Source organism: Chanodichthys erythropterus, chromosome 3 (assembly GCF_024489055.1).
Source record: "Chanodichthys erythropterus isolate Z2021 chromosome 3, ASM2448905v1, whole genome shotgun sequence".
Classification (NCBI taxonomy): Eukaryota; Metazoa; Chordata; class Actinopteri; order Cypriniformes; family Xenocyprididae; genus Chanodichthys; species Chanodichthys erythropterus.
This window is the reverse complement of record NC_090223.1, coordinates 43,096,743-43,124,535: the sequence shown is the minus strand read 5'-3', so window position 1 is coordinate 43,124,535 and position 27,793 is coordinate 43,096,743. Positions and strand designations below refer to the sequence as shown.

At 35.9% G+C, this 27,793-nt stretch overlaps 2 protein-coding genes across 6 annotated transcripts; one reads left to right on the top strand and one right to left on the bottom strand.

Annotated features, from left to right (window-relative positions):
• Positions 1-3: 3 nt before the first annotated feature.
• On the bottom strand, positions 4-19,116 carry mmd2a (monocyte to macrophage differentiation-associated 2a). 4 transcript variants are annotated; one of them, XM_067382414.1, is made up of 8 exons: positions 12,006-12,017; positions 8,094-8,175; positions 7,530-7,624; positions 5,117-5,277; positions 3,495-3,569; positions 3,303-3,404; positions 2,683-2,752; positions 4-337 (listed from the first exon to the last, which is right to left on the bottom strand). In XM_067382414.1, exons 3-8 carry the CDS (start codon positions 7,542-7,544, stop codon positions 134-136), a joined length of 627 nt encoding a protein of 208 aa, XP_067238515.1. In that variant the 5' UTR covers positions 7,545-7,624; positions 8,094-8,175; positions 12,006-12,017; the 3' UTR covers positions 4-133. The 4 variants fall into 4 exon arrangements, with proteins under 4 accessions (XP_067238515.1, XP_067238514.1, XP_067238513.1 ...); XM_067382413.1 differs by lacking the exons at positions 7,530-7,624; positions 12,006-12,017 and adding an exon at positions 19,013-19,116; XM_067382412.1 differs by lacking the exon at positions 7,530-7,624 and having other exon boundaries at positions 12,006-12,288.
• wipi2 (WD repeat domain, phosphoinositide interacting 2) lies at positions 17,872-27,680 on the top strand. 2 transcript variants are annotated; one of them, XM_067382409.1, is made up of 12 exons: positions 17,872-18,070; positions 19,050-19,132; positions 20,436-20,605; positions 20,701-20,797; positions 21,044-21,141; positions 21,239-21,331; positions 23,680-23,750; positions 23,867-23,974; positions 24,202-24,366; positions 24,498-24,605; positions 25,694-25,791; positions 25,883-27,680. In XM_067382409.1, the coding sequence occupies exons 1-12, from the start codon at positions 17,997-17,999 to the stop codon at positions 25,993-25,995; spliced, it is 1,278 nt and encodes a 425-aa protein (XP_067238510.1). In that variant the 5' UTR covers positions 17,872-17,996; the 3' UTR covers positions 25,996-27,680. The 2 variants fall into 2 exon arrangements, with proteins under 2 accessions (XP_067238510.1, XP_067238509.1); XM_067382408.1 differs by having other exon boundaries at positions 23,867-23,980.
• Positions 27,681-27,793: the final 113 nt, after the last annotated feature.

The following is a 27,793-nucleotide window of genomic DNA, read 5'->3' as shown; positions in this document are numbered from 1 at the left end:
TTAGACCAACAGTACTAGAACATACCCATCTATGATTAATATAGAGGGATGCAAAGGCAGCTCATGATCAAATACATTGTCTTTTAGCTCAACAAACCCTGTATGTGTGAACACTTCAGGTCTTCTACATGTGTCACCTGGATATTTTGATTTGGCTGGTCCCCGTTGCATACAAGTACCTCCAGATGGCGTAATAGTGTATGCCTGCCCCCACTGCCACAAAGACGTGCCAGATGGCATGAGCGAATGGGATGAGGCCATCACTCTTGAAGAAGACAATTCCCAGGCAGTAGAAGACTCCGCCCACTGACAGCTCTAATATACCCTCTCTGTCAGGCTGAAATAATACGTTCAGTTTAAACAGGTCACTCTACAGCAGATAGATTACACAAGGGTCTTTCCACAAAACACATGCCATTTGTTTCTCTGCACGTGTAAACTATGTTAATACACATTTTGAAAATATTTTTTTTGTTTTTTCATCACGATACCTTTTCAACTTGTCTCCAACCATTTCCAACTTTATTTTATGAGCAAATATGCACATTTTGATCAAAAAATATATTATAAACTATACAGTGTATGTAACAGGGTTGAATGTACATTATGCTACAAGCTTTGTGTTTCTACAAGCTGCTTCTTAGAAAGAGAATGCAATCATTTTCATGTATCATTTTTTCTGTATTTGAAATCGGCGTAACAGGGTTGCCATTCTAATATCCGCTATTGATGAACAAAACATGGTAAAGTGATAAAAACAAACAAAATTTAAGTGACCTTGAAAAGCAAAATTATGTAATATGAGTTTTGTGGTTAATGGGGGGTGATGACAGGGTGAATGCCCATTTACAACTTTAATAAACATATATATATATATTTATATATATTTATATTTACAGTAGTCAACATTTGAAGTGGATCAAAAAAGTTCATCAAAGTTGTCCTAAGAACTAAGCAGTCCTAAGAAGAAGGACAACTTTGATGAAATGTTTTGATCCACTTCAAATGTTAACTACTGTATTTTTTTATACCGCCTTTTGCCTTCATAACTGCCTTAATTCTTTGTGGCATAGATTCAACAAGGTGCTGGAAACATTCCTCAGAGATTTTGGTCCATATTGACTTAATAGCAGTAGGCATTTGCTGCATATTTGTCGGCTACACATCCATGGCGTGGCACCGGTGTGTCAGCAGGGGATGGTATTAAAATGTTAGTAGTAAAACAAGTTATAATTGAAAAGTATTAAATTGCCTTTCTAAGAAGAACTTTGAAGAAGCACAAGGCTTGTAACATGAAAATGATATCCTGTCAACCCTGGGGTTCAACGGGTTGAAGGTCCAAATTTGCAGTTTTAATGCAGCTTTAAAGGGCTCAACACGATCCCAGACGAGGAATAAGGGTCTTATCTAGTGAAATGATCGGTCATTTTCTAAAAAAATAAAAAATTATATACTTTTTAACCACAAATGCTTTTTTAACCACATCTTGCACTGCTCTGAGATGCGCCACACATTACATAATCACGTTGCAAAGATCACACATGACGTAGGCGAAAGATCCAGTGTCTACAAAGCAAATGTGCAAAGATTAAAGCCGAGGACACACTTAACGATTGTGAGGCCGATTATGAATGTAAATTGATACTTATGACTGATCGCGCTCAAAAGCGTCCAGTCAGAGCCAGTTGCGTTCAGTCTGCGATTACAGTCGGTGTTCAATTTCCATGTGTGAGTATATAAATCTGCTTCAGTCGAAGGAAACAATCGCTGTGTGTTGAGCACAGTCTTGTAATGTTTTAGCAAGTCATTAAATGTGTGCCCGGCTTAAGCTAAACAGCCTTTACAAAAAAAGGTAAAACAACAATATCGGACGATTTTGAAGTTGGAGGAGAAAATGAGATGCAGTTTTCACACTAAAGCGGAACTTTTGCCAACATCACGCATGACCTTTCCAACATGATTACATAATGTGTGGCGCATGACCGATTCTTTCGCTAGAAAAGACTCTTATTCCTCGTCTGGGATCGTGTAGAGCGCTTTGAACTGCACTGAAACTGTAATTTGGACCTTCAACCCATTGATCCCCACTGAAGTCCACTACTTGGAGAAAAATCCTGGAATGTTTTCCTTCATTTCTTTTCGACTGAAGAAAGTAAGGCATAAACATCTTGGATGACATGGGGGTGAGTAAATTATCAGGAAAATTTAATTCTGAAATGAACTAATCCTTTAAATGCAAGAATGAGACAGTCTAGTAATTGAGCGAGGCTACGTCAAAAATATTTACATTTAATTGTGGGGAAAAAAATGGTCTTGCATTAGATAATGAAATTCGATTTATTTTCTGGGTGCTAATTGTTTTTCGTGCAAAGGATTGTGGGTAAAGGGAGCATATGAAGGATACACTTGATGCAAAAATAAAAAGCTTCCTTCAAATTGAGATGAAGCTTGATGATGTGGCAGCCTTAATATGCAGCCTTACTAGGACACAGCCAAAAGTAAGCCAAATTCAATAACTCAATTAAAAAACACTAATGAAGTAACCTCCTTGTATTGCAAAGTATACTTTATGTTAACAACACTAATGGAAATGTTGTAAAATATAAATAAGCTGCTTAGGGGATCTCAAAAGCCTTCATTACTGTATTTATGAACGCATGTATAGGTGTCAGTCACACGTACCATTGACAGAAGAACAACTGCAGGAACAGCTCCCATGGCAGTGTAGCACAGTAAGTCTAGTATCTTGTTCCTGAAACATAACACAGCTGTTTTAAAGATATATTCTGATACTGGGTCCTTAATATTCACTTGCATAAATAACTTAAAATATCACAGACAATTTTTCACAATTTTGGATGTTAACTATTAACTATCACAATTGCATCTGAGAGTGATTATCATCTACAGTCAAACCAAAATTTATTCAGACACCTTGAACATTTCATTCATTAATACAGTTTATTCACTTTAGTTTAAAAAAAAATGGTAATAAAATATGAGTTAAACTGAGTCATAAAAACCTAAATCTTAATGATGTCAGATAACACTTCAGCAAAACATGGTCAGGTCAAAGTGTCTGAATAATTTTTGGTTCCAAAAGTTTTACCAGTTTTACTGGTAGTCCACTGTATGAAGAATTTTTGGGTATAAATGACACAGTTTACTTTATTTTGCTATCCTCACTTACATAAATGAACTATAGTGTACTGCACCCATTAGTAAAAATATATCAAAAATATAAAAAATTGTCTGGATAATTTTTAGTTTGACTGTATGTTCTCAAATAAATGCACACATACTTCTCATGAAAAAAGAAGACATAGGCAGAGCCAGCGCAGGCCATGATCCACACCAACCAGCGCATGTGGACAGCCCAGGGTCCTAGTTCTCTCAGGTTCAGCCTGCACACAACACAAACACACCTGTGTCGGTAACACACTCATCGCTGTGAAGCTGTGTATATCCAGCGGACACACACATCTCGTACTCACCAGGGTGCATAAGATGCAGCTATAAAGAAATATATCACCATCCTGTCGCACATGTGGAATCGCTGCTCCACCTTCCTGTTATAGCAAGACATAAGAAAATGTTTCTTAAATACTCATTCCTGATAAAAATCAGTCTCACATCTTTGTACTGGCTTGTATATCCTTCTGCATCACCATTTCAAAGTTTGGGGTCGTTTGTTTTTAAAAGAAGTCATGTTAACCAAAGATTATGTTGGTTTTCAGTGTCACATGATCCTACAGAAATCATTCTAATATGATGATTTGCTGTTAAAAATACACTTATCAATATTGAAAACAGTTGTGCTGCTTAATATTTTACTTTGATGAATAGAAAATATAAAAGAACAGCTTTTATTTAAAATATAAATCCTAATGTCTTGACTCACATTTGATCAATTTAATGTTAATAAAAGTATAAAAAAAAATCTTATTGACCCAAAGTTTTCAGTATACCAGAATAAATATTCATACAGCTATTTTGACTATTAAAGAAACACTTGTACATTGCTTTATATAAAACAAATGCAGGTGACTGTGGCGAAGCATGTTGCAACCCATTTATACAGATTTGAGTCCTGTTCTTGCTTAATGACTCTTTTTGTTCTTTTCATATGCGTGAAATGGGCGATTCCATGTGTGAATCACAGATTGATGAAACTGACAGTTGTGAACATGAACTGACAGGCCCATGTGAATGCATCTGCCGAGTCAAATGTGGGTTCATGTGTAACTGCGTAGGTGTCCTGGTTTGATGAAGATCCAAAGTTCATTCATAATGTTTCCGCTAAGTCAGCTACTTCCTCCTGGCACAGAATATGCAAATATACTTAAGCCTAAAACAACATTTTGCATAGGTTAAATATTGAACCATAGACATATAAGAAGTTTGTACAACATTGCAGTATACGTTGCTGCTGCTAATGTAGCATGAAACCACACTTTATCTGCCAAGAGTCATCATAAGCTATAACATAAGCTACATGCCATAGACATTTGACTACTCTTGTTTTCTGTAAATTCATTGATCGAAATATTTCATTTCAGATGGCATCTGTTGTCATACTTTTGAAATTGCATTGGTTTGAAGATGAGAAGAAAATTATACATACATACACATATATATATATATATATATATATATATATATATATATATATATATATATATATATATATATATATATATATATATATATATATATATATATATATATATATATATATATATATAAAATATGCATAAATGAAAAAATCTTCTTTTTGCAATTACAGAAAACTTGCCTAATTAATTGAGAAAATCTGTTTCACATCTAAAGGCACTTTATAATGAGCATGTGTGTTTAATCATTGAATCCCCTAAGGCACAAAACATGTTATACAAACTGCACATGCTCCTCTTAAAAAGCACAAAGTTGACAAATAACATGCTTTTTTATTCAATATCAAGATTTTAGGTTAAAATGTATGTGAATGTATATGGGAATCTCAGGTTCTTTCCTTTCTGTTCTAAAATACAATAGAACTTGGAAAACGTTTAAAACAATGTATCAGCAGCCATCATAGCTTTTTAAAATGATACCTGTATGCTCTGTTATGACTCACCTGAGATGACTTTTCTTCCAGGACACTGTATGGAACATGGTGGACATGATGAACAGCCCAGACAGACCTGTACCATACATCCATGCAGAGATGGTCTCCCACTGGTCATCAGAGAGGAAGTACAACACTGAGCTGCCCATGATACTGGGAATGATCCAGAACTGAACAGAAGACAGAATCATTATGCGTCTTTTTTGTATTTTCTTGAGTTATTAATTAATAGGGGGTTTTTTATGTGTTATATCAGTGTTGGAGTCAAGACCAGCTCATCTGAGTTTGATCATCATGCTCCCGAGTCCACAACAAGACAAAGGGCCTCATTTATAAAATGTTAAACCGTCCTACATTTGATCTTACGATTATTTTTCAAATGTGCATATGTGTGATTCAGAGAACAAACGTACACACAAAAAAACATGCCTACGCCTCTCTTCCAGGTGTGAAATTTATAATTGTGCACAGCTGAATGGTTTCTCCGCTTGTAAACATCGCCTAATTAATGTCATTAACAAACAAAAGAGGACCAGTCAACAGCCAAATCCTTACTTGAGAATTGCAAGAGGCAAGGATTGCTTAGATTTCCAAATACCTGCAGTACTCTGACTCTCTGCGACAAGTTAAAGTGTGTACATCTTAGAACCTGATGTGGCTCTAAGCACTTTTCCACGTCAAAGACCGTTTTTATAAATATGAACGTTGGTGTGGATTTTAGCATACACTCACTCTATGTTCAAATCTGTGTGTACGCATGTTTATAAATGTGGCCCCAAGACCATGAAAATATGGACTTGGATTCTGACTCAAGGGTGAGTCAAGATCATATTTTCATGGTCTTGGTCTTTTTGTGGACTCAGGAGCATGTGGAACAAGACCATTTAAATATGGTGTTGGACTTGGATATGAAGACCAAGAGCACATGTTTATGGTCATATTTTTATGGTCTTGTTTTGGAATCGGAAGCATGTAGACTAAGACTATGAAAATACGGTCTTACTCCCTTGGACTTGAGGACCAAGACCATGAAAATATGGTATTGAACGTAGATATGAAGACCAAGAGAATTTTTCATTGTTGTGGAATTGGCAGACTAAGACCAAGACTGTGAAAATATGGTCTTAGACTTGGACTTGAGGACCAAGACCATGAAAATATGGTATTGAACTTGGATATGAAGACCAAGATAATTTTTATGGTCATATTTTTATGGTCTTGTTGTGGAATGAGCACACTAAGGCCAAGGCCATGAAAATACGGTCTTAGACTCAGGCTTGAGGACCAGTCCAAGACCATATTTTCATGTTTTTGCTCTTGATGTGGACTCAGGAGCCTATAAACTAAGACCAAGACCATGGAGAAATGGTCTTAGACTCAGTCTTGAGGGCCAAAATCATGAAAATATGGTCTTAGACTCAGACTTGAGGACCAATGAAAAACTACTCTTAGACTTGGACTTGAGGACCAAGACCATAAAAATATGGTACTGAACTTGGATATGAAGACCAAGAGCATGTGTTTACGGTCATATTTTTATGGTCTTGTTTTGTAATCGGAAGCATGTAGACTAAGACCAAGACTATGAAAATACAGTCTTAGACTTAGACTTGAGGACCAAGACCATGAAAAATATGGTATTGAACTTGGATATGAAGACCAAGAGCATATTTTTACGGTCATATTTTTATGGTCTTGTTGTGGAATCAGCAGACTAAGACCAAGACTATAAAAAATACAGTCTTTGACTTGAGGACCAGTTCAAGACCATATTTTCTTGGTCTTGTCATGGACTCAGTAGCATATAGACTAAGACCAAAACTATGAAAATATGGTCTTAGACTTGAGGAAACTGCTCTTAAACTCAGTCTTGAGGACCAAGACCATAAAAATACGGTCTTATACTCAGACTTGAGGAGCAGTCCAAGACCATATTTTCATGTCATGGAATAAGACCAAGACCATGAAAATATAGTCTTGAATTTGGACTCAATGACCAAGACCAAGGCTATATTTTCATGGTCTTGTGGTAATGGATTAAGGTGCATGTGGACTCATTCTTGACTCTGACTCAGCCCTCAACTGGTCTTTATTACAACACTATGTTATAGTATTTAAATACAAAATGACTTAAAATGGCCAACTCCCGTCCTACATGATGTATGTCCGGTTTGATAATTGGATTATAGTAATTGCATCAGGAAAATGTAAATGTAAAATTCTAATATTTGTGGTCTCTGACCAACCCTCCTTCCATCTGTCAATGTGCGTGTCTGATCAAATCTTCTTTACATGTCTCATGATCCCTTTTGATTTTCTACAGAAGCCATCTTTTTAAAGAAGGTAATAAACAAAACCAGCAGTTTTAGGCATTTACAGCATCTCCGACATAAACACATTATTTCAAAGTCAACAAACATACACAGGAAATTTTCATGGCTTGATGCAAAGAGGATTTGGTGTGTGGTCAATGTCTCATGCTGAAGCTCGTGAACTGGCCGCGCCAGATGTGCGGCTCTGAGAGGCAGGGATTAGAGAGCAGGATGTTATCCAAACAACATGTTATCCCAACATGCCCATATAAAACACACAAGCATAAACGAAGACCAGAATCAAGGCTGAACAGAGAACTGACTCAAACAAATGACAGTATGAAAAAGACAATGACCTGATGACTGTGATTTAATGGTTTTGTTAAATAATTTCCCCCCTGAATATCCATAAAATGTGCTTGTTTGTTAAGCAATATTACATCACACAATCTCTGTGGGTTTTTAAGGACCTTGGTGAACCTTCTGTCACAGGACAATGGCATCAAAACTTTCCCTCTAGACAACACCCTCTCCTTCTGCCAATATAATACACAGAACCACAGGTCTTTATGCTAAATGTTGACCAACCCATCCAGTTTGTGATCTCATTCAGGTTTCTCCTATGTTTTGTTTTGTCCTGCTCTGTGTGAGATAAGAAGTAGATTTCCACTTACTCCATGCGTGGCACAGTTGGCTGCATGCTCATATTCAGTTGGCTGGTATCTCTTGCTAGATGGGACTCGGTTGTTCATAAACCTAAAAAAGATATTTTCGTGAATTTGAAGTGCTTAAATTTTGAAACTGAGGGTCTCAGATTTTTCTCTTTCCATTTAAAATCAGATGCATTCATTTGAAGCCATGTATATGAGATGTCATCCTAGTAAAAATGTATAAAATTCTAAGAATAATATCTATATTTATGTACCCTAACATTTAAAAATGTGGGGTTGGTAAGATTCTTTAATATTTTTAAAGTCTCTTATGCTCACTAAGTCTACATTTATTTAGAAAATACAGTAAAATTATATTACTCTGAGATATTATTACAATTTAAACTGTTTTCTATTTTAATATATTTAAAATGTATTTTATTCTTTTGATGACAAAGCTGAATTATTAGTGTCACATGGTCCTTCAGAAATCATTCTAATATGATGATTTGATGCTCAAGAAACATTAACATTCAAGTAACATTCTTATTATTGTGCTGATTCATATTTTTGTGGAATTTCTTTGATGAGTTTAAAGGTAAAAATAACTGCATTTATTTGAAATAGAAATATTTTGTAACATCATAAATGTCACTTTTGATTAATTTAATGCAACCTTGCTTAATAAAAATATCACTTTCCTTAAAAACAAAACACCTTATTGACCAAAAACCCTCAAATTTCTTACACATCTTGTTTACCAGAACTGATGGCACAGAAAAAGCAGCCAAGTATTACAGCTTCAACTCCTTTTGATTTCAGAGAATGGTTTGGACTATATGAAACACATTAAAGATAAAGAGCACATAATGTTCAGGTTCAAGAGCATTAGGTAACCCTCTTTGTGGCACCTCAAAGATTTAATATGCATTCAGATCACATTTTTAGAATTTTCTTCTATTGCATGGTTGCCTAGCATCTGTAACTACCTAACGACGAAGCTAATCCTGTTCGGAATGAGGTCTTTTATGCCACTTACATTGAGCCGCTGATGTATTAGGTGATGATGTCATAGTCTCCATGCCAACCTGAGGCTTGGGATTTTCTTTTTTATTTCCCCCCAAACACTCTTTATCTGTGTGATTTAATTAATGTGCATGAGGACACAGGGAAGTGGGCTAGACTGCTAACCAGAATAAATGAGGCGAGCTCAGCGAGCTCTGGAAACCATCTTACTTTGCTTCTTGATTATATGTCTTAATTATAGCATATTATTTCTAGCAGTGACCACATTTATTGTCTTCAGCTGTAATCTTTTCAAAGATAGTTCTGCCACTAAAACATACAGGCTGACTTAAAGGGTCCTTTCTGTTACGAAACATCCTTTCATATTCTGATTTCTTTTCAATTATTTGAATGTAAATATTTGAGAGTAATCTAGGTGTGATGTAGAAACCGCATTCACAATCATACATTCAATTATAATGCCCGAATGCACCAGAGATGTTAGTTCATGCAGAATTTAAGCACCAGAATTATTGGATATATTTAGTGCCACTATTCCTATCACTGCTTTGCCATTTTTTACTATATTCAGGGAAAATATTTACTCAGATGTCAGAGCACTACAGGGCATCCTGTTCATTATCATGCATGAGTTCATTAAATGAATGTTTGGCGTCGCTCCAGGGTTCAGCACCCGGTGTGTCTCTGCTTGGCCTTTATAAAAGGAATTGCTTTTATATGATGGCATCTGGAGGCAAACCGGGAAGCTCAGCTCAGCTCAGCCTCATTGTAGCAATGTCAGTTTGCCACTTTAGACACATACATTTACTTTTCTATAAATGTTTTTAAATTTGATTTCTGCCCCTTATGAAACTGTAAATGATGCACGATTAGAGATTCAAACTTGGAAATAAAAAGAAACGAAGACATCATGTTATGGTGTGAAATTAATAAGCAATATTTCAAATTCTCCGACTTTTGTGATCCACTGTCAGCAGGAATGTAAGAACACAGGAATAATTCAGTGTTGATGCTATTATAATGCCACACCATGAGGATGAAGGATGGTGAGACTCGTCAGTGGCCCTTCACTAGAGAAAACATTCAGAGATTTGGATGTTTACACTTTACAGAGCCTCTACAGCAACATGATACAGAGTGCTGGTCTTGGGTTTAAGCCAGGATGTCTGCTCATGCCTAATGTGGCCCTACATACAGTATTAGTTGTGACATCAAACATTGCATTTTAAGGCTGACCTCGAGTTCTTATTTTTCCAAACCGCACAGCAAGTGTATTTTGTTGCATAATGCTCTACCATACTGCAATATTAACTCATTGAAAAACACTTTACAATGTTAAAAATAGTTGTTTGCAATATTTACATGCAAGTGATCAAATATTTCAGTCACTATAAAGTTGCTTAGTATCTTTTCATTCTCTCCAGCTTCATGAAGGCCAGTTCTTCTATGAGCACAGACAATTCACCGAGTGACTGTGTGCTAATCGCATATGACAGAGGCCCAAATATCCCTTCCAAAAACCAAATATGCACACAGATAGCGACAGTGCAAGTCTCTTGTCCCTAAAACAAGGAGGATCCAAACCAAACAGTCACAAGGGACAAAAATACACACAGTGTGATTAATTGTACTATACTTTATGAGACGAGATTGACCCTGTTTCTGACCTTTCTGAGAAGACTGTGGAGATTAAATGAAAGTGATCAGGTGCTGACAGGTTAGGTTTGTTATTACTCACCTGAGAGTTATCTGGAATTAAGAGGAAACACTGCATCTAGGTATGGTAACAGTGTTTTACCTAAATTCATCAGTTTAAATTGATAAATGATATAATTTTTGCCCATTATATAAAATTGTCTGTTGTGGGTGCATGAAATCAAGTGGGTATTGTGATGTTCTTATACACATATATTGAGCATTGAGATGCTTAACTGAAATAACTCACATGAAATTAAAGAGGGAACAAAAATAGCATTTGCATGTAATCCCACTAGTCAACAACCTCATGGGGGCAAAGATCTCAATAGGCAAACACAAAGCCTGTTTATGTTTGCCAGATATGTGGCCTAAATTTGTCATCACTCAAAACTATTAACACTTTTAAAATATCTTTAGTCCTACTGAGAAAAAAAAAAAAAAAAAACATGTGACAAAATGTCATAATAATAATGTTCTGGAACACTATTCCGAGAAAACCATGTGACATGAAAATTTATGGGTAAACAGAATTATTAAATGCCACATAAGAGGGTTTATTGTTAAAAACATTGGACATGTCACAAACGTACTGATATACGAGGAAAGTGAATTATCATTTTCAGCTGAATGTATGTTCATTTAATGTTAATGCACAGGAAAACACTTTTTTTACCACAGGAAATTCCATAAACTACTTTCAAACTTGAATTTCCATATAATCTTTCTAGCCTATATGCATAGACACTACATGTAGGCCTATCTAAAACTGAAGAAATGTTTTATCACAACACAAACAATATGATGAATGAATGAACAAATGATGTTTAAAGCTAGGCTTATAGTTTAAAACAAACACTGCAGTCTGTTTCAACTCGTTGTGTGTGTGATGGTCTGCAGGAAATCCTAACAAAAAGTGCAAGCAAAGTTGAAGCAGTGCAGAAATAAAATGAAAGTAGAAGTTGACAGAACCTCAAGATTTTTCCCACACGATGGCTTCTTCAAACATGTTTGCACTAATCCGTCTCACGCTTCATATTGTTTTATACTGATATAGCCTACTCTTATTATCAGCTTTCATTTCCATTTCAATTATGCTTTTCTATTATTAACATAGGAGAAAGCATAAATAGTTATATTATTAAAAATATATATATATTTCCCAGCAATATTAAGAAAACAATGTTAGAAATGCTCTGCTTAGATGCAATTTACCTGCCGAACTTCGTCCTCCTAAAATCCATACTGTACATATTTGTACATGTTCGCTGCGTAACTTGCTCCTGGGTAGACAGACTGACTACTTCCAGTACCAGCGACAACCAAACTCCGGATGTTTCAGTGTCTGAAACTTGGAAGGAAGCGGTATGCTGCCTCTACAAGGCACGAGAAGACTTGCGTTGCTCAGAAGGCGCGCGTGAGCCGAACTGAGAGAAGCGGCCCGAAAACAGTGACAGAGTGGATTTTTGGAATATTCGTAAACGGCGTCTCGCGACCACTCTCGCTGTCAGGAATGCCGCCGTGCGCGCAGAATCCCCTCCCCGCCCCTTTGCTTCCTTCCAAGTAAACTTCAAAAAGGCTTCGAGGCAGGCATCATGTTTTCCCATCGCTGGTCGTGTAGCTTTAGAAACTAACTGAGCTTAAACTGTTTTGTGAACCCTTCGTTTCTTCGTTTCTTTCTAACCAGTCTAAATAACTGGTTTTCCAAAAACATAGCCTATGGGAAAATAATAGCTAGGGATAATGATCATGGAATCATGTCGTGGAATCTCATTTGGATCTTGAAAGTTCCTTTTTAAACTCAATTTTTGTTCTGTTGTAAAACTGGTCATTATTTATATGACATTGAAAACCACTTTTACAAAGGTCAAAGTTTTTTTTGTTTTTTTTTTGTTTGTTTTTTTAACCTGAGTAGGGGGAGACCGGGGGCAACAAATTTTGGTCATGTCATAATTACTCAAAAACTTTTGAAAATATTTGGATACAATTTTTATGTCTGTAATTTGTATCTGTGTTATACTTGTTAACAGTCACTAAATGTTTTACAAGCAATGTTAGAGTCACTATATTGACTGAAACATTATAAGTCAAATGTTACATTTGCCCCCACATGCAGAGGCAATTGTAACAACACAAGTAATACCTTCATATAAATACCAATGACCACAATAAACTCCAAAGAATATAGATATAGTTAAAACTATTCAATATTATTCCATGACATCCATATTATCCAGAACAATTAATCAACTCCCCTTGCTGTTTTCCTTGGTCTGAACCTAGGCATGCTGTGAACAGAGAGCCTACTCAGTAAAATGGATCCCCAGATTGAGAGGCAAAAACACTTTTCTTAAAGGAACACTCCACTATTTTTGAAAATAGGCTCATTTTCCAACTCCCCTAGAGTTAAACAGTTGAGTTTTACCGTTTTCGAATCCATTCAGCCGATCTCTGGTTCTGGCGGTACCACTTTTAGCATAGCTTAGCATAGTTCATTGAATCTGATTAGACCGTTAGCATCTCGCTCAAAAATGACCAAAAAGTTTTGATATTTTTCCTATTTAAAACTTGACTCTTCTGTAGTTAAATCGTGAACTAAGACCGACGGAAAATGAAAAGTTGTGATTTTCTAGGCTGATATGGCTAGGAACTATACTCTCATTCAGGCGTAATAATCAAGGAACTCCATGGCTGCAGCAGTGCAATGATATTACGCAGCGCCCGTGAGCCCCTGCTTGCACAGGGAACGTGCCTTGCAACCATGGAGACGTTTGTGAGTGACGCTGCGTAATATCATTGCGCTGCTGCAGCCATGATACGGCAGCAAAGTTCCTTGATTATTACGCCTGAATGAGAGTATAGTTCCTAGCCATATCAGCCTAGAAAATCGCAACTTTTCATTTTCTGTCGGTCTTAGTACAAGATTTAACTACAGAAGAGTCAAGTTTTAAATAGGAAAAATATCAAAACTCTTTGGTCATTTTTAAGCACGATGCTAACGGTCTAATCAGATTCAATGAACTATGCTAAGCTATGCTAAAAGTGGTACCGCCAGAACCGGAGATCGGCTGAATGGATTCGAAAACGGTAAAACTCAACTTTTTAACTCTAGGGGAGTTGGAAAATGAGCCTATTTTCAAAAAAAGTGGAGTGTTCCTTTAAATTATTGGAATCTATCTACCTATTTTGATGTCCTTACTGAGCTGGACACTATTTTGATGGTGTCTGGGGCAACTGTAATGCAGTGTTACACCCCGTGACAGGTTACCCTGCTAGCTTGAAACGAAGCTAATGATATCAAAGATATCAAATGTTAGACAACAGAATGGTCATCAAAACAAGACAGATTTAAATTCACAGACATTAATGGTTAAGACAGTATGAGGAAAATACTGTTTTATATACCTCAAAAACACATACACATACTTTAACAAGTATGATTTAGAAGCTTGTCCTTTGGCATGCAGAGAGGGATCTCCATAGAGCACATGCAAAATGAGTTTCATGGTTCTGTCTCGTTTCTGATTGGTGTAATGTGAGATGTTACAATTGCCCCCTGTTATATTTGCCCCCGTTCTCCAACTACAGCGTATTTTCTCTCCCGGTATACTGACAGTGAGCTAGTTAAAGGGATAGTTCACCCAAAAATGAAAATTCTGTCATCATTTAATCACCCTCAACAAGTAGGAAAAATAAATACTATGGTAGTCAATGGGGGGCAAAATGTGTTTGGTTACTGACATTCTCCCAAATATCTTCCTTTGTGTTCAGCAGAACAAAGAAATTCATACCGGTTTGAGAGGGAGTAAATGATGACAGAATTTTCATTTTTGGGTGAACTGTCCCTTTAACACTAGAATTCTGACATCTCTGAGACAAAGCGCACGAAGCCATCTACTGGTTAAATACTGTGTTAGCCACATTTCAATGTAGGCTGCGTCTCTCATCCATCATGATTGAGGAGATCACGATAGATGAGACACAGTCGGGTCCTCAACAAGGGGGCCTTAGCAAACTTCCAAGGACTCAAGATGGCTTGAGTGTTGACAAATGAGACAAAACTTGTTTTAGCTTTAAAATAAGTTAAAACAACTACAAATCAAGACATACACCTATATATATATTTGAACACTGTCCTCTCCTCGTGGTCGGAAATAATGTGCAAGGACCGGAAATTGTATCAACTCATCACTAGTGTTAATCATGTCAAAACACTGTAATTACAATGACTCCAACCACTTGTTTTTAAGTATAAAAAGTGCAATTAGTGTGTTCACACTGAAAATTCCAAAAAGAATAGTACACTTTAAGTACCCGGATGATGCACTAGATTAACGGAAAAAAACGAAGAGTGGAATGTTGGACACTTCATGCACTCAAGTGTCACGGCTTTAGTTACGTAGCCGAGGAGGAGAGGGTATCAGACTCCATTGATAAATGACAAAATAACCTTATACAATTCATGCACTACATGCATAATTACATAGTGCATAAGTGTATAGTGCGTCATTTGGGACGCAACTATATAATTATTGTAGAATTGTAGAATCTATCTATCTATCTATCTATCTATCTATCTATCTATCTATCTATCTATCTATCTATCTATCTATCTATCTATCTATCTATCTATCTATCTATCTATCTATCTATCTATCTATCTATATGCTCTATAGTTTTTGATGATATAGTAATACAAATAGGCTTACATGTTCCTCAAAAGTCTAATGTGCCATATTTACTTGAATTTTAACATGACTTTTCTTAATAATTATGTATGGATAATCAGGTAAACCTAAGCTTCTTTAGTCCAGTAAATGCTTCTTAAAATATTAATAACAATATAAAAGTTATTCTACATTTACTTTATAAAAATCATTAAAGATTTCACAGTAAAGACACATGTACCACCTATAAGGGGGACTTTTTTTTTTTTTTTTTAATTATACTAAAAGGCATTTTACTTATCAATGAGAGGGCAGATGGCATATAGCAGATTGTGTTAAACAGCTATGTTCAGCATTTTTTAATTATATTGATAATTTAGGTCATTTATATTGTTAATTATCGTATATATTCTCAACTAGGAGCTGAAAAGAGCTAAAAATGTAACTGACCTTTCAACAAGTTCTGCTGAAGAACACACAGTTGATGAAACCGTTGGAATTGCTGTTAATTTCCACTTTAGTGAGCTATAGCCTGACTTATAGTCCCAGCTATGGAGTTTTGTCCTCTGTAGAGGACATTATATTTTAGTGAATTTCTCTGAGACATGTCCCATTTTTACTCTGGATGTCCTGTAAAGAGCACATTCAGAGATACCAAATGTTCAGAGGTTTCACCATAAGTACTCACTCTCCTTGGTCTTTAAATATGGCTGACATTAATTTAGTGATAAAATTTAACAACCTTATGGAAATATGATAATCAACATCTCAGGAAAATGTTATAGGGTTTTAAATCAAAATATGACTTTGTTATGAAATAGGACATTGATTTCACATGCCCACTGTAGAGGACACCAGGACTTAAAGCATGTTTATCAGGCATTTTGGGAGACACAACAAGTGAATATAGGGAAAGAAATTATATATAATGTTCCTATGAACTATTAGATGATATTATAAAAATCTTGCCAATTATTACTCCGGGGCACAAAGTAATGCGAAGCTACTTGTAACACACACAGGTTTAAAACTTTCCACACATGCCATCATGACGAAACTTAGTGTATTTACTAGTTGCCATATCAACATTATATCGAGAAAAAATTTAGCCAAAATTAAAAAATCTTTGGAAGATATCACTAAATATTTATTTAACCATAGCAAAAGTACATTTCTTACTTAAGTTAATTTTCCATCTCTATTTTTTTGTGTTTATTTAAAATTAGACAAATCTGATATTATTTTAATCTTATATCTGTTATTTAACAGTTCTTTAATGCTGATCTAACCAGCAGAAGACACGAGCCAGGTTTAAATCACAGTTGCTATTGGAATTATGCTATTCTATTCTTTACTTTTATGAATTCTATTGAGAAATCATGAGAAAAAGGTGAATGAAGAGTCAATGTTCAGAAATTATTAATTATTATTATGTTTTGAACTATGCTGTTTAGCTGTGTTTGTTGTCAAATGCAAAAATTAGTTTATTATTATTAAAAATGTCGTTATTGTATATGAAAAGGTTAATAATAGTATTTTATTGACAAAATATTTTAGTTTGTCTTGTATATATTTTTTTTATTAGATCAGATAACATTTTTTAAGCTGTCATATGGTCATGTGCCCCACCTATGGGGCATGTTGTCACATTTCACTTCCAATCTTTTGGGGTAAATCAAGAAAAAAAGTATACACTGTATTAATGAAACAAAACCACATAATTGTACTGGACATGTGTGAAATTAATGTGGAAAAAATAAATACTCTGTCTGAACTCCAAGTGAATTTACACAAACTGAGAAGGTCAAAAAGTGTTACTTTGTGCCCCGCTCTACCCTACATTTCTATTTTCATCACATGTTGCTCCAAGAACACATTAATATGCAAATTACATACAGTGTGTATAGATACATAATGGGGGGGAAAAAAACATTTATGGCCATTTTACACACATATGCATAAAGCAAAATGTCTATCAAATCATTGTTATATCTTTCATAACATAGTTGAGAATCATCTTTATGCAAAGTTTGGTATAAAAAACCCTGAAACCTAAAAACTGATTGGTGATTTAAAAAAATCACTGTTTTTGCCTTTTCAAGTCTATTCATGTCTTTATATTCATTAACTTTATTTTTATTAAATAAAAGTCCTGATGTCCATACAGAGGACATAGCATAATAACATATTAATAAGATATAATTTTTCGATCATTTTATTTTTTCCATTTTTTTATGCTCTAAACAATGTAATGACAAAAAAAATAAAAAAAAATAAAAATAAATTCTAAATTCTAAATTCACAAAACTTTTTTGGGGGGATAGAGCGCCTTTCCCTTTAATTAGAACGGAGCTGGTGCGTGCAGCAGCCACTGCGCATGCGCACGAAAAGGTGCAACAGTGGCTGGAGAAAAACAACAACATTCATTGGAACAAGAGGGTGGAACTTATGGCAGTGCGAGACGACCCCAGATTTCACTGATCTAGTCCACATCTGAGCCCTTTTCACTTCGGCTTTATCTGTAAATGTTGTCGAGCCCATGAACCTGGCCAGTCAGAGCGGAGAGGCCGGCTGCAGCCAGCTGCTCTTCGCCAACTTTAATCAGGATAACACGTAAGAAAACAATCACACTGCTGCTGCTGGCCTAACAGCCTATCTACACGACAACACAACAGCACAATGCTGTCTGTATAATCAACGAATAATGTGCACTGCAGTCGCGCGAAGCTTCGTCCAGTATAATGGGAGCGCGTTAGCCATGTCGCGTCTCATCGCTCGCGTGCAGTGCAGAGCAGATAGGATGACAAAGCGTGCTAACCAGCTAAAACACCGACTGCTGTTATTGCCCTCCGTCTGTTAGAATAAGGTGGTCCCCGACAGTTTCATGTGATGTATCAATACAGCTTTGTTTTGTTAGATCGGTCCTCAATTCTGCTCATGTAAAATAACATCAGACAAATTGACGCACGAGACGTCTAGCGCTAGCGTCCATGCTAACGAGAAAATGATGTATTTGTACTTCTGCAAAGCTTTCAGTCAGCCTAACTGTGTGAAATATCAAATGCGCAATGTAAAACAACGTTTGCCTGGATGTCTTATTTAGCATGTGTTAAATAAGCTGCGTTTAACAAAGTAGGACGACAGCTAAACTAGCTCAAATGTTAACAACACCCTTGTGCCTTCAAACTAAGCTTTGGATGTGTGATAGATAGTTAAATACGTTTTTATGTTTTATAAACGCCTTTTGTTTAACTTTCTAAATCAAGTAAGCAGTAAATCAGCTGTCAATTTAGTCGAAGTCCACTGGTGTAACCGCTGGCTCACCTCACTGACAACACTGACAGTGTTTTATAAGCAATAACAGCTGCTACATTTCAACAGAACATATAGAAGATGACTCCAAAATAGTTTAATGCCTTTTTAAATTCAAGCATTGCATCACTAGGATTGCAAAACACCCTTTTAACACATTTCACCATGGCATAAACAACCTATTTTAGTCATTAAGCAAACCAGTAGACCATAAAAAAGTGGATTTGTGTTTTAATCACTTACTGTAGCATTTAATTATTGTTGCCTCTTTACTTTCCAGATCCCTAGCTGTTGGTACCAAGTCTGGGTACAAGTTTTTCTCCTTGTCATCAGTAGACAAATTGGAACAGATCTATGAATGTAGTAAGTTATTTTTGTGTTAATGAATGTCAACATGGCTGCTCATACTTCTGGCATGATACCAGTTGTTTGAAAGGGATGATAATGTCTTTCTGCTCTCTCTGGAGGTCAGAGATAATCAGGGGCATAGAAACTATTTGAAAAGTGAGAGTCCTTGGAAATGATTAAAATGGATAGTACTAGTCCTCAATGCTGATTGGGCAATGCAACTTTCCAGCTGTGCTGAAAGATTATCCAACTATTAACCTTAATTTCGATGTCAGGGATCATATATATCTTATTCCATAATAATAGCACTTCATTAATTTGCTTAATAAAATAACATTTTAAATAAAAAATTTGTTTTTCTTGCTATTTTTATTATGCAATAATCATTTTATAAAAGGAGTCAATGTTGTTGTCAATATAATCACAGCTGAATGGTTTGCATGCCTGTCAACGATCATGAATTGACTAAATTCTAGGGCTGTCAAACGATTAATCACGATTAATCGCATACAAAATAAAAGTTTGAGTTTGCATAATATATGTGAGTAATGTGTGTAAATAATATGTATATATAAATAGAAATATGTTCTTTATGTACAATTTATGTTTTTATATATATATATAAATTTTATAAAAATATAAATAAATACATATACTTGTAAATATTTCTCAAATATATACATGGATGTGTTTGTATTTATATATACATAATAATTACACACAATACACCCATATATATATATATATATATATGGCAAACTCAAACTTTTATTTTGTATGCGATTAATCGTTTGACAGCCCTACTAAATTCAGAATAAAGCCTGTCTTCCTGTCTGTTATTGTTTAATATTTAAAAAGTAATGGACCTGGATGTCGGCATTTCAAAACATGCAGGGATTTGTTAGTTATAATATTTGCTGCGCCCCTGTTTTTGTAATGTTTTTTTCACTGAGGGCCTCTATAACTCTTCAAGGGGTGCAGGATAACTTAAATTATTATTAATATAATAAGATAATTGAAACTTCAATTCTAAAACAGCATCTGAAATCATATGGTTTGTGTTCAAGAACATACAGTTCTTAAAAATTCTGCAATCACAAAATGAATCGTGGTTAATTAATACATCAATACTGCCAGTTTCTGTTAATACAAATAATTTGAGCAAGCAAGTTAATTAAAGCAGAAATACCGAATAATGTGATCGACAAAGGGAAACCTTCAAGTCGAAAAGGTTGTGAACCACTGCTTTAGTCTATTATAAATGCTTGCATGAGTCTAGCAGACGAGACATTTTATATTCTGGTGTATTTGTCCTCAGCTGACACAGAAGATGTGTGCATCGTGGAGAGATTGTTCTCCAGCAGCCTTGTCGCTATTGTCAGCCTTAAGGCACCTAGGAAGCTGAAGGTCTGTCACTTCAAGAAAGGGACGGAGATATGCAACTACAGCTACTCAAACACTATACTGGCTGTAAAACTAAACAGACAGGTGAGTCAGCAGACGTCCTCTTCCTGTATTGTGTTTATTTTACTAAGCGTGATCAGACCGTCTAAGAATGTTGCTAACCTGCTTTATTTCCTCAGAGATTGATAGTGTGTTTAGAGGAGTCGCTCTATATCCACAACATTAGGGATATGAAAGTACTACATACCATTCGAGAGACCCCTCCGAATCCTTCCGGTGGGTAACATTGCTTGCCATTGGTACATGCTTGTTGTTTTTACCAGACGTCTTATGTGGAAGTACATGCAGCAGGTTCTTCTTTCATAATGTTTTGGTGCTCTATTTATATTTGGGGAACTGAAAACTGTTGCAAATGATGTAGTGAACAGATAGTAATAGCCTTGTTTTTGTTAGAATTAGTAGTAGTAGCAGCCATACTGATTTTTAATTTGTGATTATTAATATTCCACTAAACAATTCTAGGACTATGTGCCCTGTCAATCAGTAATGACAACTGCTACTTGGCCTATCCGGGAAGTGCAACAATTGGGGAGGTACAAGTTTTTGATACGGTCAACCTGGTAAGTGCTGCTTAGTTTTAAAGTTTCGCAATAATTATGGTTTTAGGGGATTGGGTTAAACAGGATTGGTCAATGTGTGTGTGATATTCCTCCCCAGAGGGCAGCCAACATGATACCTGCCCATGATAGCCCACTAGCAGCACTGGCGTTTGATGCAAGCGGCACTAAATTGGCCACAGCCTCTGAGAAGGTAGAGTTTTGTGTTTGTGTGTGTGTGTTTACAGGTTTGGTTATACTTGCGACTTATATAGTCAAATAACAGTAGTGTGGACATTTTACTGGTCCTCACTAGTTAAAAAGGCTTATAAATCAGCCCAAATATGTTTTTATTTAAATCTGTGGTGAGAACACTTGTGCGCTCAATTGGGGCAGATACATTTTTTTTATTCAATAAGAAGACATGCTCGTAAACTATGATGGAAACACATTTACCAAGTAAATTCTTCGATGCGCAACAAAAAAACTCAAGTGACTCTGCTTCAACTGTGGATGTGATTGGATAACTGGACTAACCAGTGGAACAATTTCATTGCACAGCATCTCAAATGTTGTTTTGGTCATTCTGAAATGCCTGAGCCAAAGTCTGTCATCAGAATTATTTGGTTTAATTCCCTGCCAGAGGTGTCTCACACGATTGTGTTCCCAAACGGCAGCATCTGAACGCTAGAGAACATGACAGCGTTTATTGTTTCTCCTGCGAGCTCTGAGACGCAAGTCATTTATGATGGTGGAAAAAAGAGCCACAGTGACTTCGCCGATTGCAGCAACTTCCATTTTTATTACAGATAATTTGCACCAGTTTCCTAGGAAGTGACTTTTTTTTTTGCTCTCTTGAACACATGGGATGGAAATGCTGCTTTATTCACAAATCTTCCAATTTTGCGCACAAGTTAAATTTGCAATTTTTGATGGAAACATAGCTATTGATGATGTGTCCAAACAACCGGTTAGTGTTTCAAGAAACTTCAGTGTTCTTAAAGGCTACATTTATTTGATTTAAATATACAGTCAAAACAGTAAGATTGCAAAATATTATTACAATTTATAATAACTAAAAAAAAGCTATATTAAAAATCTATTTGAATATATTTAAAAATGTAATTTATTCCTGTGATGTCAAAGCTGAATTTTCAGCATCATTACTCCAGTCTTCAGTGTCACATGATCCTTCAGAAATCATTCTAATATGATGATTTGAAACATTTCTTATTGTCAATGTTGAGAACAGTTGTGCAGCTTTTGTAACATTATAAATGTCTTTACTGTAGGGTTACCAAACATCCTGTTTTCCCAGGACATGTCCTGTTTTCACGTCCTGTCCTGGCCATCCTGGTTGTTTTTTATAAAGTTATGAAAATGTCCTGGTTTTCTTTGTTTTTCATTGGGCCATTAAATTGACCGGTGTTACGAGAATTTCAGTTACCGAAGGCGGAGCATACATGAATATTAAGGAGTTAATATTCATATATTAATAATGCACGTGCAACTGCGAATATTAGTTCACTTTGTGTATAAAGACATTAGTGGATTATTCCATGAAGGTAACTATATTCTCAGCGTCGCGGCTGACTTATGCCTAAACTACAGTTGTTTACTTCTAAGTAACAGTTTATATGTTTTCATTAGTATGCACGATTTGTGCAGTCATCTGTAACTGAATAACAGATACTTTGTGTAGCAGCAGAGCAACCTTCAGCTATCGTCTACAATGAGTTCAGCTCGTTGTGCTCTTCCTTTGCACCTTGCGATGTAACAGCTGATAGGCCTATATACATTTCTTTATAACTTTCAGGCTTATTTGTTAAGTAACAAAAAACTGCTGGGAAAGATCAGCTCTACAGCAAAATATAGATGGGCAAACAAGGAGGATGAGGAAGAAAAACAGGATGAAGAGGAAAACGAGGAAGAAGAAAACTAAAAATATAGATATTTTTTGTTAGTTAGTTTTTCTAAGTTTGTGAGAGCTATTTTTTGTTAAATTTGGATTACTAATATACCAGAGGTATTTTTTTTTTTGTTATTTATTATTTTTTCTAATACAGAAGAGACATTATTTCATTCGTTATTTTTGAAACTTGTCATAATAACAAAGTAACCTCTGAGAAGCCTATCTGAATTTGTGCCTTTGGTTATAGATAGAAAATTGTTATATTACAAAATACTATCCATATAGAGAAGCCATAGGCCTACTTCAAATGTATTGAAATTATAAGGCATCTTTGAGTAAATTTCGAGTATCATTTGAGTGTCTCATTGCCAGGCCGAGTGACCTGGTTTTCGGTAATCAAAATATGGTCACCCTACTTTACTCTCACTTTTGATTAATTTTATTCTTCTTTGCTAAATATTTATTTGAAAAAGAAATCTCACCAACCACTAAATTTTGAATAGTAGTGCTTGCATATAGTCAATTTTAAATATTCCATTTAAAACAAACCTTCAGGATTTAAAGGTGTGGAATAATGTATTTCGAGTAGATTCAGTTTATAGTAACCTTTCACAAAGAATTCTTTCAGACCCGCTTTTTGTTGATTTTAGGGCACCGTGATCCGTGTGTTCTGCATTCCAGAGGGCCAAAAGCTCTTTGAGTTCAGGAGGGGAGTAAAGAGGTAGATAACTAAATTATTGTAGATTCTATCTGTTTTGTGTTTATTCATACAGCCAGGAATTATAATAAGCACACATAATGAAAATTAATGCATTTACTGTAATTATCCCTCAACAGATGTGTGAGCATCTGTTCCCTCGCCTTCAGTATGGAGGGACTCTATCTGTCTGCCTCAAGCAACACAGAGACGGTTCATATTTTTAAGCTGGAGACCCAGAGAGAGAAGTCAGTGTAATGTTGCCCACTGAAATAAGTGGTTTTTCAGACCACCTTCTCACATCTCAAACACAAAATTACATACATTTTACTTTATACTGATAAAATTCGGTTAGAACATGAGCAAGCCACCTTCTGATAACAGATCTGCAAGCCATAACATAGACACAGCTTTCTATTTCAGTTTTATTTTGCAACTATATTATCATTTTCAGACTCATGTTTTTCCATCGTAGGCCTCAGGAGGAGCCCACTACTTGGACGGGATACTTTGGGAAAGTATTGATGGCCTCCACAACATATCTGCCTGCACACGTAACAGAGATGTTCACTCAAGGAAGGGCGTTTGCTACAGTCAGACTGCCCTTTTCAGGTCACAAGAACATCTGCGCTCTTGCCATGTGAGAAAAACTTTCTGAAATGGCACGCCGGACCTGAGTGTTTAATATGATCTAAATATGCTTTCAGACTGTGGTTGCTATCAGGGTAGATGTGTCTCTGATATGTTATCTTGCTTGCGATTGGTTTCTAGAATCCAGAAGATTCCACGCCTGCTGGTGGCTGCCGCTGATGGCTATCTTTACCTGTACAATCTGGACCCACAGGAAGGAGGAGAGTGCACACTAATGAAACAGCATAAGTGAGATCCAATTTTGATCAGACCATTAGTCTAAATATACACTACAGTTCAAAAAGTTTGGGGTCAGCATAATATTGCGAAATATTATTACAATTTAAAACAACTGTTTTCTATTTGAATATATTTTAAAATGAAATTTATTCCTGTGATTTAAACCTTACAATAAGGTTCATTAGTTAAACGTTAGTTAATGTATTAATTAACATGAACTAACCATGAGCAATACATTTGTTACTGTATTTACTAATCTTTGTTAACGTTAGTTAATGAAAATACAGTTGTTCATGTTAGTTCACAAGATTTTAATGATGTATTAGGAAATGTTGAAATTAACATTAACAAAGATTAATAAATGCTGTAGAAGTGCAGTTCATTATTAGTTCATGTTAACTAATGAATCTTATTGTAAAGTGTTACCTACATGTCTTTTCTGTCACAATTTAATGTGTCCTTGGTGAAATAAGTGTTAATTTCTTTTTCAGAAAAAAAAAAATCCTACTCAAATTTTGAATCGTAGTGGGTGTATAGATATATTTTTATGTATATTTTTTTGGCCATGACTTGCTGTTTGTTGGTTATACAGCATCCTGTACAGTTCACTGAGAACCTACAGCAAGACTAACCGTTATTGATGCATTGTGCTGGGTAATCCTGCCCGCACTAAAATCTCATTGGTCCATAATCCCACTCCATAGCTGAATATTAAAAGTCACATTTTTCTGATTGGCTGTTATTTTGTCATTTCGAAAGTTATTTCACTCCCAGTGAAAACAGGAATTGCTTGACACTCAAGACTTAATGCATCATGCCTAGTCAAGTCTGTTTTGAAAAGGAGACCAGTTATTAAATTTTTGTCCAACAATACATTTGTAGTTTAAAATTATAAACATAAATAAGCTCATTTTAGTTTAGTTTAAATTTAGTTTTTTGTTGTTGTTGCTGCTGCTGTTTTCTTTTTTGGCAGATATTGCAAATATTCCAATTACCAATTAGTCTCGTAATTGAATTGTATTAAAAATAGTTTTATATTGAGACTGATTGGCATGTCATGTGAATTACTCCCTATGTAAATGTGTTTTCTCCTTTAGGTTAGATGGAAGTGCAGAGCCAGCGAATGAAATTCTTGAACAGACAGCTCACGACCGGCCACTTGTGGCGCAGACCTACAGTGCTGCTGTTGCCAAAGGTAAGAAGCTGTCATTTTCACTCACATAAAAGGAGGAGGGAACAAAGAGTCTAAATTTTAAAATGGCCCGGGATTGCTTTCATCGTCTCAGGTTACACTGAGGATCAGGGGGCAGTAGGGGGTGCTGGTTTGGAGGACGACATGAACGCCCTGCACCTGGACGAAGAAAACGAGCAGCCTCCATTAATCCTGGAAACAGACTGAGCCGCTGCCAGTCGCGCCCTGGGCGGGAAGATGGAACTGACTGAGTGACATTGCGGAGAGGGGTTTCCTCCTCTGGTGCTGCTATGGGCATGTGTGACCCGTTAGAGAAAGGGATTAAAAGAGAGATCATTTTAAAGCAAGCCTAGCTGTAGCCTTATTCTGTCTGTTGTTGCGTATAGATGTTTTCCTTCCCCCACCCTTGTGGCTTTTTTAAACCTCGTGATTTTTTTCTTTGATTTCCTTTTTTTTTTTAATGCCAGGTTTTGTCCTTAATCAGACCAAAATATGAAACCCAAGCTGCAGGTGTCACGTCTCTTAGCTTTGCATGTACTTGTGCCAAGAATAGAAATCTTAGAAAACTTTTGCTTTCATGTGGGTGGTTCTGATGTGTTTGCTAGCCTGAACTTTGACAAACACTTTTGTGTTTGTGCATTTGTGTCTTTTTCAAATGTCATTGAAAGCAAACTGGCTTGTGCCACCTGCTGCATCACCACACAACTGTGCAGTGTCTGCTTTTGTGGAGTCCCTTACCAATCATCAACATCTATGGCTCAGTGGCACCGAGATGTGAATTTTTGTCCTGTAATAACAATATATATGAGGTGTTAACAACATGACCTGGTTACAATTACTGTTTAAACAGTTTAACAGGCTTAGAGGGTTGTTTTTAGTTTTATTCTGAATTACTGCATCTGTAAGTGCACATGCTTTACAATACTCTCTTTTAATTAATCCCATGCCACATTATGGTTAAACAGTTTGGCAATGTGGAAGACTGAACCTTTCTTTTTGGCTTTGAATTACCCGTAGTGTCTTTGTTTGGCCTGATTTCATTTTAAGATTTTTTTATTATTTTAAGTTCCAAACACTTAAGTAGCCTCAGTAGTAAATATGACTGAGGAAGGTGTTAATGTATTGAGAAGGAACTAGCCTGTGATGACTGTGCTTTCAAGTGGCAGTCAGTCACAATCTTGTTTCCAGAACATTTGGTTTAATTCTTAATGAATGAAGGAAGTTCAAGGCCCTGTCTCTTTGATTTATTCTCAATACCAGCAGTGGATGATTGCTTGTGACGTGACAGAGCCTCGTTTTAGGTAGGTTCCTATTTTTAGGGCCATGTCCTTTGCAAAGAGGAAAAGCATAATATATCGCAGTAAAAACATCTTAATCTTTAGTAAATGGATGCAGCAAACAGGGAATGTTCTCAAAGACATCCCCTGTGGATTACAGTCTGAATAAACAGGTCACATGGTCTGGCAGTTGAACCAGGATAGGTCAAATGTGTAATGTGACATCCAGGGTTCTTTTGAAATATTCGAGGTCCAGGGCTTATGAATGTCATTACCAAATATTTACAATACACAATGTTAGCCAGTGTGTCCAAATAAGTGCACATGTGCAAGCAAACATTATACGCATTTGGAGATACTGCCTGAATTCTTGGAGCTCTAAAGGATCTTGAGATCATTTTTCTGCATGATTGTCACCTGGGCATGTTTTGATGTTGAATATATACAAATGTCAACGTCAGTAATAAACTGACCTGTGTCCTCATCAGCCAATGAGCTCTAATTCCCCCAATGCCACTTTAATCTGTTTTCTAATGATTTTTGTATAAAATGTAAATTGTTCCATATAAAGATTAAATAAATCCTCTGTTGAAAATGTTTTAGCATCTTATTAGATTTTTTCCCCCCCTTTCCATTCCTTTTTAAATTCAATTTAGAGAGTGGTGTGCAGATCTTTTATGTTCATCATACATGAAATAAATAGTACAAAGAGTGAGTTGCATTGAAAG

Excerpts from the sequence above, each read along its gene's own strand:
- mmd2a (XM_067382412.1), bottom strand. The coding sequence starts at position 12,043 with ATGTACAGTATGGATTTTAGGAGGACGAAGTTCGGCAG. Across the intron at positions 3,570-5,116 it reads TGGAAGAAAAGTCATCTCAG|GAAGGTGGAGCAGCGATTCC; the intron begins GTGAGTCATAAC and ends TTGCTATAACAG. Across the intron at positions 3,405-3,494 it reads GCTGCATCTTATGCACCCTG|GCTGAACCTGAGAGAACTAG; the intron begins GTGAGTACGAGA and ends TGTTGTGTGCAG.
- wipi2 (XM_067382408.1), top strand. The coding sequence starts at position 17,997 with ATGAACCTGGCCAGTCAGAGCGGAGAGGCCGGCTGCAGCCAGCTGCTC. Across the intron at positions 21,142-21,238 it reads TTTTTGATACGGTCAACCTG|AGGGCAGCCAACATGATACC; the intron begins GTAAGTGCTGCT and ends ATTCCTCCCCAG. Across the intron at positions 23,751-23,866 it reads TTCAGGAGGGGAGTAAAGAG|ATGTGTGAGCATCTGTTCCC; the intron begins GTAGATAACTAA and ends ATCCCTCAACAG.